Here is an 11,154-nt window from a genome sequence, read left to right on the forward strand (position 1 = left end):
TCATTATTTATAAATATTTTTTTCCATCTGACTTGATTTACAATGTAAGAAATACTTACACTTACATTATCAAAATGTTATATAACCAAGAAATCAAGCAATACATTCTTAAGCACTAATTGATTTATTGGCAGCAAAATTAAAGAAAAAAATCAAAGAAAACAAAATTATTGTAAATAATTTAACATTGGAATTGTGAATGTAATCTTTTGATTGGTTTTAGCATATGTGGAAAAATAGTTTGTGATTAAAAAAAATTGATTTTTTTTTCCTTATGAGGTTTTTAAACATTTTATAAAATTAATCAGGCAGTTTCACTGATTTAAAAATTTAAACTAAAAAAATATAGACCTAGAATTGATAAGGAATTTTTCTATTTTTTAAAAGCTACAATTTTAAACATTTTATAGAATTGATCAGGCAGTTTATCTGATTTATAAGTTTAAACATTTTATAGAATTGATCAGGCAGTTTCTCTGATTTATAAGTTTAAACTAAACATTTTATAGAATTGATCAGGCACTTTCTCTGATTTATAAGTTTAAACTAAACATTTTATAAAATTGATCAGGCAGTTTCTCTGGTTAAAAGTAAACATTCTTTTCATAAATGAACATAAACATGTAAGCAATAATGCCTGATCCGAGCGCGGTCATTGAAGCTATCAGTGCCAGTCTGGAGTACACATTGGCCTGTTCATACTGACCTTCAGTGTTCAGGATACGGCACTGCAGAAAAATATTTTTAGATTACTTGTACTTTTATAAACTTGGGGAATATGGGTTAGCTCCCAAAAACTAACTGACTAAAAAAACATGTCACACTGAGTTTAACAACTTGGCGCATTGGATCATTTTCTGTTGCTAATAAGTGTCAAAACTCCATTTATGTTGATTTCATTATGGTGAATACAACATAAGATTTTGACAAATAGTCAATGAGTCCTAGCTGTAGTATAGACTTTCTTGTATGTAGGTAATTACTTACTGACATGAATTAATGAAATGTGATGAAGTTGGTTTGCCATACCATGTTTGAGTAGTAAATGGCCACAAGTCCCACAGGCCAACAGAAGAGACAGGAGATGAAGGCGAGGCCTTGATGGTCCGAGTTCTCAGGTAAATTCCTCCTGGGGTTCTGGACACTTTGACTTGTGTCTGTGTCCTGGAAGACAGACACCAAAGTGAGAAGCCTGATAATGATGACACTAACAGAGACCCAACACCAAGTATTTGGGGGGGGGGGGGGTTGGTGGCAAGTGGCGTACGCATGGAGAGAGGTGTTAGCTGGGGTCAACACCCCTCATGGCTCCCAAAAATGAAGGTATCTTAAGTTGTATTTACTTAATACAGCTATTTGCAGCAGTGTGCTCATGCTGCTGTAATTCTTAACTATATATTATCCCCTAACTTGTCTATAGACACCCCATTATGATATCTATGCCAATAACATTTCTAGGAACTCCCTACATATTCCACAAAAACAGTTTATTATAAAATTGTGTGATTGTTCAAATACATTGTTTTACATCTGCATGAGAAAAGGAATATGGGCTATAAGCCTAAGCCAACTTTCCATCCAACATTCTAAGTATTGGACATTTTAGCACAGAAAAGAGTCAAAGATGTATACAATCGTATGGATAGTAGACCATACGATTGCTAACTAAAAAGCCTCGCGTTTAAATGTGGTTTCGTTTAAGTAGAACGCCCTGAATCCACCCAGCTCTAATGGGTACCTGACTATTTAGTTGGGTCAACAATTTTGTCATTGTGTTTCTGGTTGTTTCAATCAAAATAATGATTCATTACATAAAAATGGCATGACAATACATGACATAGCTTTTTTTTTAAAAGAGTTTCTTTCAAAATAATATTATTAGTGTACCTGAATTCTACTGAAATTAGTAGGACGGAAAAAGTTTGAATAATTGGTGAAATCGACGGCTACAGGTTCGCTGACGGTCGGCTTCCGGGCCGTTTTGTAGACGTCGTACTGGTCTTCGTCGCCATAGGCAGCGCCCAGCGTGATGAAGCTGATCTGGGTCGGGGCCCCAGTCGGCGGGGAAGTTTTCTCCAGACACTCGGAGTACGGCGGGGGAGGGACCTGATGCTCTGCTTTCCGGGGGAAAAAAACATTACCATGCTATTATTGTGGGTTTTTTTTTAACATAAATTAGTTATCAAAGTCTGCTCATAAGTTATATTTAGTACATATGTACATTCAAAGGTAAATGCATTGTTTTTATTTTTAAATTCCGAAGATGTCGAACTTGTATTGACCATTGAAATGAAACTTTAAAAAAGATGCAATCGAAGCGAATTTATTTTCAATGAAAGGAGATGCTCCTGTGTATGTTACACTTTCTATAATTAAATTCAGATTAAAATGCTTAAAAGTTATCTAATCATGTAGTGTCAACAGTATGATACATTATAGACCTATGTATTCTTAACGAAAATAACGTAAGATGTTGCTTTATTTTTTTTAACTAGTAAAGACATTGAGTCCAACAGCAAAATATTTTCTCCCCACACCTTCCCTGCACTTAGTTTGTCTGCCTGTAGTTTTAGTTTCATAATTATTTTTTTTAAATGAGCTGGAATAATATTTACAAATGTGTTTGTTTAATGTAAGTTGCAGTGTGCCCCCCCCCCCCCCCCCGTATAAATGACGCCCAGTCTTGTTCACATTGGCCCAATGGCTAGCTCGGGTTTTCTCTATGCTGTGTTTTGGCGCTTACCGACAAGTGGTGAGGTCACCTGGTCAGTGGTCCAACGGAAACCTTTGGCTGTACTGAAGCACGCAGGCAGCGGTGGTCTGTTCACATTGGGGCCGTTCTTCAATGTAATCTGGGCAGGGGCTGCGGGCGGTAGCAGGACGATCCTGGGCGGTGGCGTCTGCTTGAGAACACCATCTGCGCATGCCTCGTCTCCTGCGGTGAAGTCGTTCAGCTTACAACTTCCGCCTGCTTCTATTGCGGCGTACGATGGCGGCGAGAACGTGAATAGCTCGAACTGATCGGAGGGTAGTGTCCCCTGGTGAAACTCGTTTGTGCCTGCTAGTTCACAGGTAAACGGGTTGGCGCCTGCTACCTCAGGGAAAAATTGGCTGCTACCTGCTAGATCGAAAACACGGGGATTGGTAGCTGCTACCCCTGAAGGAAACGGGTTGCTGGATGCTACGTCAGAAGCAAACTGGTTGGTAACTACAACCCTAGGAGTTGCCTCGTTGATCCCTGTAAGGTCAGAACCAACAAACTCGACGCCAATGCTAGCGACGTCTAGTGGCTGGCGGAATGGGTTGGACTCTTTCTGCTGGGGCGAGCTTTGATCTTGAAGCTTGACCGGTGAATTATGTTGACCGGTTTGGTCCGAGAAACCAAGCGGTTGATAATCAACTCCCGCGCTAAAATCTGTAGCAAACGGCGACGGGAAAAGTGACCTTTTGACCTCCTTGCTGGAACCAGAAAAAGACGGGCTGTTTACATTGCTAGCATGAAACGCGTCCGGCCGAGGACTTAGCACGGGAGATCGAAGTTTCAACTGCAGATCAGAAAATTCGATGAAAGAACTGTCGTCTAGATTCATCTCCTCCGTGTTTGGTTTGCTCCGGCCATCGCTGGACACATCGTCTTCATCGTCGTCCCTTTGATACGGGGTCAGCGACCGGGTCCGGCTCGCATTGTAAAACGATCGTCTGGGGATGTAAGACGACGAAACAGCGCGGTCCTTTCTTTTGGCATCACGCGGAGAGGAAGAGCTGGCTGGGCTGAGCAGACATTGCGCAGACCCTTCATCGTTTGAATCTTCTTCCGGTGTCAACTTCCGGTTCTTATGAACTCCCGTTAGCAAAAGATTGCCTTCCGTTGGGCTATTTTGGGCTTCTTTCTGTGTTTTTTAAATCGCAATCATTACAATAGTTGTTTTGTATTTATTTTTAAAAAAAACAACAAGAAAGTATAATAATTAGAAAACCTCAAACTATGATATAACTATTTATTATCTTATCTAAAACAATTTTAAAATATCAGGTTTAATTAACATTTTAGCCATAAATCCCTGAAAATTTTTAATAGTAGAAATTACCTATATTTAATGACCCCCTCAAGATTCAGAGATTCTATCAAACCCAAAACCTTAATATTCTAGTGACCCCAAAAACGGTTAGATAATAACCAACATAAAGTCCTAACACTAAAATGACCCAGGAAACTCCCAATATTTAATGACTCCCCTAGACACCATGATATATTGTGGCTGGAGTCAGGTGTATCTACCCACCTGTTTACGGTCCATAACTTTGGTTCAGACGATGACCAAGACGCTACTCATCCCAGTTTCCTGCAAATCAGAGAGAGGTCAGTATACTCAGACTTTCCTTACACATATACACGAACTTTGTCATAAGCTGAATATGTTGCCTGGAGGGAGACCCTTGTGTGTGCGCATGTGTGTGTGTCTCTGGGTAGGGAAGGGGAGGTCTTTATTAATCAAAGTTGTATAGAGAGCGGGAAGATACAGTTTTATTCCATCTTTGTATAGAGTCTTCACAACTTCTCTCTGTCCGTTTCAAAGTCTCATTGACACAGGCCGGATAACGTGTACACCCTTCTATACCACGCTTACTCCACATAGCTATAATTCCAACACTCAAACATTGATAGTCTTGACATATAAAGGAATTCTTTTAGGCATCTCTTCGAGGGAGAGAAAATACATAGAAAATATATCCTTTAATCTGTTTAATCCTTAATCTATCCCCCTCCCCCCCCCCCCCCGAAAGTTTATAATGCCTAAAAGAAACACCTGTAATAGTTTGGTTAGTTGGATGCAAAATAATCTTTAACTTTTATTTCCTCACCCTTCCCCCGCCCGGCCAGGGTTTCTTTCAGACATTTTACAGGACTCAGGTACCCATTAGAGCGGAGCAAATGCACGGACGTTCTACAGACTTGAATCGAAATCGATTCCAAGATCGTGCGACTGGAAATTCTTATTCCTAGTATAGCTGTTAGTTCAAAGCATTGGATTTTAATACTTAGGCCAAATATTTCTCTCTAATTCTGTTTTATATAGATTTAGTCAATTTAGATCTAGAATCTAGATCTAGATCAAGATCTAAACTAAAAATTGTAGGCCTAGCCTACATTAAAGGTTCCATTTTTTTCCCAGAAAATGTTTGTTTATATTACCGTTAAATATACAACTGGGCTAAATAATTAGTTTTTAAACTTAAAACAATATGTGGCATTGAGGGGTGAGTTAGGTTTTGTGTACATCATTGTATATTAAATCATTTGTATGAGTACTTATTAATATACTTTCCATTGCAGAAACGGAACCGGAAGTGTGATGTCACAAAATGTGTTGTGTGTAATTAAAAAGTGTCGATTTGATGACAAAATAAATAATTTATTTCTTACAATATCTAGATATAGATCTAGATATAGATCTAGATCTAGAACAAAAATGATGGATAGGCAATACCTAAATCAAGCTGCACACATATTGATTTGCTTTGGTCTCTTCTTTGAATTTAGCAATGCTAACTTCAGGCTTTATTTCAAATTTTTTTCTCCAGAATGGCGGGGGGGGGGGGGGGGGGGGCACTGGTTAAAGTATAATATATTTTGTACAGAAATTATTTTTCTTGTTTTCCGAAGGAGCGAGAAAGGATGTGTTCCGGAAGCCCCAGAAAGATGACTGAAAAAAACTCTGGGTAACTTGAAGACCTCCACTAGAAGCGCCATTGGTTCTTGAAGAATAAAAGCAGCAGGATAAACATCGAATCAACTACTTTACCTGCACTGTTGGGTTATGGTTGAAGGTCAGGATAAAAGTCTACGGACAAGGTTAGAGTCGCACATCTTGCAGAAGAATAAATAAGCTCCCATCTGTAGCATAAATAAGCTGTCATTTTTAGCTGTATTTGTTTTGTTTTTTTCGGTGTGTTTGTATGATGCATTGAATATGACAGGTGTCTATTTCTGTGTTTAGCCTACATAGCCAACATCAGCCAAAGTTAGAGATCTGACATAGTGCAGAGTCTTGGGCCCCAAGCACAAGTGAATCACGGAAATGACATCAGTTCTATTTTTAGATTAGCAACGTTACTCATAGATTAAAAATAAAACACGATTCACCTTAGGTAATGTTCTCAACAGACACACCTTTACCTGTGGAAAATACCGCTCCACATGTGAACATGAATGTACAGCCATGTGTTGCGTTGCGTTTGTTCACTGCTTTTTATCAAATGTTTTGACTATAGCTGAATAGGTTTTACGTGTGTGTTAGAAATACTCACGTAAATTAAAATTTTAAAACACGGGAAGGGGGGGGGGGGAGAGAGAGAGAGAGAAGAGGAAATTAATATAACGGTTTGGATGTTATCCTTATTTCGAATAATATAAATCAACTCTTCACTAGTGATCTCACAGATGAAATAAATTAGGCTCATTCAGTTTACCCAAGTGTTGATTTCACAAGCCACAATCTTTGCTTTCTGTAGTGGGAGGCAGGGGCGGATTAAGGTGTGTGTATGTGTGTGTGTGTGTGTGAAAAGAAACGAAAAACAATAAGTAAACAAATGCTGCTAGATCTAGCGAAAATACGCTGCTAGTATTCCAAGATAGGACAAAAATAAGTCAACAGATGGGGATTCAGCAAAAAAATGTATACACGTTAGCCTTTGTATTAGATGGCTCTCTCAGTATTATCTAAGCCACTGAAGCTTGGATATACGCATAAACATGCGAAAAATAAACAAATCTAAATTAATCAGGATTTGAAAACATGCAAATATTTGGCATAAGCAATTAAAAGAGACGAAAACCAACTTTTAGCAAAGCTCTTCTTCAGAATATAAAAGAAAATAATGAATATCTCAAACCACCCTACGTGGAACAATTATGAATATTTACATGATGTTTAATTATTTAAATACTAGAATCTAGATTCTAGCGCCATTTCGCGTTGACTAACAAAAGCTTAATTAGTCTAGCAATTCTTTTGTCTAGGCCTAACATGTTTAGGTATGAAGAGTGTGTTTAAAATTGTTTTTAATGAAAATATTAATTTTAGACTTAAATCAATAAATGGCAAAACGAACAGAAGAACAATATTCAATTACAACTTCTATTAGTTGAGAAGTTTAAATCCAGGATAAATGTGTTATAACTCTGATGTTACAACTACAGTACTTTTAAAATCGTGCTTGATTATAACTTATCTTTTAAAAATCGTAACTACGAAAATTTGATTCAGATAGCAAAATTTTAAAATAGGTGTACTGTTGTAAACATGTTAGAGTTATAGGGCCCCAAGTGCTGCTTTTCTAGATCCAATGGAAGACTCACTATAATAATAGATAGGGCCTATATCACTTTATATTATTTTAATATATGTGATCAGCCTACTAGACCAATAGGCCTATACATTTGCAGATCTGATAAAGTAAGCCTATCCTGATGTAATATAGGCCTACTTACTGGTCGTATTTTATAGACTTAGCAAGATCAATCAGAAACACATTATTATTTTAGGAAGAGCTCACGTTAAATAAACATTATTTGACATGAAGCGACGACAGCTAAAATTTAAACTGTAGAGCGTGGTCGTTGATGTCCGATTAACGGACAGAAGTATCTCATTCTTTCGTATTTGTGAATTTAGAAGAAAAAAGCTAATAAGAAAATCCATAGGAAAACTATTTTTACTGTTGTTGATAAGAAATTTTTTAGAGCCCCCGAATTTGGGTGTCTCCTGTTCAACTCCATAATCCGCCACTGCTAATGAGCGATGGCCTTACATTCAGAGTTTCTTCCAGGCATCTCTTCGGCCGCCCCCCCCCCCCCTCCCGAAGAAAGTCTACCGCCCCCCGTACGAAATAAAATTTATATAGAAAATATATACTTTTAGCAGTGTCCGCCCCCCCCCCCCCGAAGAAAGTCTACCGCCCCCCCCCCCCCACCGAAAATTTCAAATGCCCCCCCCCCCTCCCCCAGAGAAAAAAGTCTGGAAGAAACACTGCTTACATTTCTGTACTCTTTAGATAAACCTTGCCATATCCTTTGTAGCTCCCATCTGCCGTCTAGTTTCTGTTTTAATTCTTATTTATTCGGCAAACAACCTACCTTTCACTTCAAATAACTAACATTCGAAACAGGTTACTTCCTGCCTTTTACAAACGTTTGCATTAAAGCGCCATTTGTAAGTCATTAGACGGATCACTCATACAATCACATGTTGAAGTCAAACATATTTTTGTAATCTGTTTTATTAAGATTTAGTGTTTTATTTCCTGAAATTAGTTGAATAACCAAATTGTGTGCCAGAAAAAAATAAACCGGGAGTGATCTCCCCTAAACTTTCTCGAATATTCATATATAAAATAACAGGGGATGGGAACTCGGGCTTTAGACATGATGTTTAATCCATTTTAAATACTTAAAGTTTTAAAAATAGAATAAAATCTCGTAGACAAATTAATTGCACACCAAGTGAACGCCAAATAAAAAAGCGCATAATAGTGCGCAATATTATTAGTACTTTTAAAATTTACATTAGTTTTTTGAGAAATCGGAAGTAGCGTAAATTACTACTTCCGGTCAACGGAAATTACTCAAAATTTAACAGAAGGTAGAGAATTAGATCTTTTACTTACATGTGAAATTTCGTTTATCTATCTGAAATAGTACTCAAGTTATAGGCTTTTGAAAAATTCAAAGTAGGAAAAGTACCACTTCCGGTTATCGGAAATCGCTCAAAAGTTGATACGGATCTACGATTTTGATAAAATACTTATATATGAAATGTCATCAACCTAGCAGTAACGGTACTCAAGTTATCGTGTTTACACACGGACAGACAGACAGACACACAGACAGACAGACACACAGACATACGGACAAGATTGCAAAATTATGTTTTTCCGTATCAGTGAGGTGTAAAACGTCGAGATTTGTAAAAAATCTCGTTTTTTTTTTTTTGTGCACGATTACAAGACTTTCACTATACTTCGTATATACGAGAAAGTAAAAATGTAAACTATGCTAGGGAGTATCGCTTTAGGCAAACATTTTGTGAGCAGAAAGCGACAACAGCTGATGACGGGCGTTTTGAAGTGTTTTTTTTTTCATGGGAAACAACTCATTTTTGTCTCTTTGTTTGGTAAATAAAATGGCTTGTCATTTTAACACAATTTAAAGAATGGTCAGGAATGTTTCCACTGATTGCTAGAGTTAGCCTATAAATCTGATTGTCTGAATGCTTGAGAGTGAGAACTAATTCACAATGTAAACCCTATACAGTCTTATTTTATATATGTTTGTTACCACTGCGTGACGCGAGCTGATGCGATATGACGAAAAAACTTTTAATTGCTGGCTGTTTTTAAAAGATGGGTAAATCACTTATCACATTTCGGCTGCTGTCTGTGTTTTTTTTAACGCTAAAAACCAATCATTTTATTGTCATAAGCGATCGCTGGTCCAGACTAAGTTATTTTTTGGGGAGCGTCGGCTTTATATAAACAATGTCTGGGTAGGAGGTGATGACAGGCGGTATTTATACGTACGTGTGTGCAAGTGTTAGAAATTTTAAAAGAAAATGAAGCTTGTGATGCAAACATTAAAATTTTAGTTTTTATAGTAAAAGCCAACAATTAGGTGGTAAATTTGTGGGCCCCTAAAAATCGGGGGCCCCTGGCTGCAGCCCTTTCAGCACCGCCCCCCCCCCCTAAATCCGCCACTGGTGGGAGGAGTAGGTAGTTTAAACATCACAAAATACACGTCGCGATCAGTTTCTCACCGTCAAGGGGGAGGGGGTCCCACTTGAAACTTTCGAGGTGGGAGGATCTTTTTTTATAAATATAATTTTCCCTTTCTCCCCCTCCCCCCCCCCAACTGCCGAAGGATTGCTAGAAAGAAACTCTGGTCACACTTGCAGAACCATGCAGCCGATGTCCAGCTGTTGTTCGCATCTTCTAGCACACACCCTGATGTCTGTTTCATCAAGTTAGCCGGTTGTTAATTCTTTCTAACTTTTCTGGTTAAATTCTTGACATTTGTTCTGCTTTAGTTTTACATAGCTCTGATATAATCAGAGGCGTAGCGAGGGGGGGGCGGACCGCACCGGGTGACACCATTTAGGGGGTGACACCAAGGCAAAAAATAGCAAAATATATAGAGAAAAACTTGAGGGGGGGGGTGTGCAAATCGAAAACTTGAGGGGGGTGCAAATCGAAAATTTGAAAGTTTGTCCCCGGGAAGGGTCGCTACGCCTCTAAGGGGTTACACCATTAAGTGCCGCACCGGGTGACACCCGACCTCGCTACGCCACTGGATATAACAACTTTATTGTTCTACACACAAGCAGTCTTTTTTTTTCATTAAAAATCGACAAAAAACACATGACAATGTTAAGTAATGTTTTTATTAGCTGTTTTCATCTCTTCAGTTTACTTATTAAAATATTTTTAAGCTAAACATTGTGCTTGCTAATTAACACTTCATATATTACGGAAGAAAACATGTAACATATCAGATTAATTATCACAGAGTTGTACCAATAGGCAAACGTTTCATTGAAAAATACACTGTTTTACTGGATTAGAGCAAAATAAAAGTTAGTCCATGAAAAGCTGAAACTATCTGACATCACTAAAGTAAAAAGTTTAACTTAAATTAAACACGAAACATTTTTACTGGATTGTTTCGTCAAGGCGTAGACATTTTGGCATGTCTATAAAAATCACGTGACATTTTTTACGCGACTGTATATAAACGGGGGTGTTATTTAGACTAGTAATCGTAACTAAGCTCTATTAATATTTTAGAAAGAAACTGCTGTTTCTAATAAACAAGATTAATACCTGGTCAAAATCCAGATTTAAAAAAAAAATTAATTACATTTATTAAATGTTCATTTTTGCATTGACATTTTTTTTTTAAACTTTCTTTTCCTAGAGATTTAAAAGTATTGATCGGGTTCCATCGATTTGCACAAAAAATAATATAATAAAATATGGCAAATATGTAGATGAGCAGCTCAGTCAAGCAGGGCAAAAATTGTTTACATATTGATATTCATAAACACTCACACAAGCACACACACACACACATTTATGTATATGTATATACACACACACACA

The 11,154-nt window shown here is 37.6% G+C and overlaps 1 protein-coding gene across 6 annotated transcripts; it reads right to left on the reverse strand.

The window, feature by feature from the left end:
* Positions 1 to 96: 96 nt before the first annotated feature.
* LOC131941432 (uncharacterized) lies at positions 97 to 5,380 on the reverse strand. 6 transcript variants are annotated; one of them, XM_059300729.1, is made up of 6 exons: positions 5,324 to 5,380; positions 4,284 to 4,343; positions 2,744 to 3,890; positions 1,888 to 2,114; positions 1,030 to 1,164; positions 97 to 728 (listed from the first exon to the last, which is right to left on the reverse strand). In XM_059300729.1, the coding sequence occupies exons 2-6, from the start codon at positions 4,296 to 4,298 to the stop codon at positions 585 to 587; spliced, it is 1,668 nt and encodes a 555-aa protein (XP_059156712.1). In that variant the 5' UTR covers positions 4,299 to 4,343; positions 5,324 to 5,380; the 3' UTR covers positions 97 to 584. The 6 variants fall into 6 exon arrangements, with proteins under 6 accessions (XP_059156712.1, XP_059156670.1, XP_059156679.1 ...); XM_059300687.1 differs by having other exon boundaries at positions 1,888 to 2,117; XM_059300696.1 differs by having other exon boundaries at positions 1,888 to 2,117; positions 5,312 to 5,368.
* Positions 5,381 to 11,154: the final 5,774 nt, after the last annotated feature.

Source organism: Physella acuta, unplaced genomic scaffold (assembly GCF_028476545.2).
Source record: "Physella acuta isolate Inbredline_101_S28 unplaced genomic scaffold, ASM2847654v3 ptg000028l, whole genome shotgun sequence".
NCBI classification, from domain to species: Eukaryota; Metazoa; Mollusca; class Gastropoda; family Physidae; genus Physella; species Physella acuta.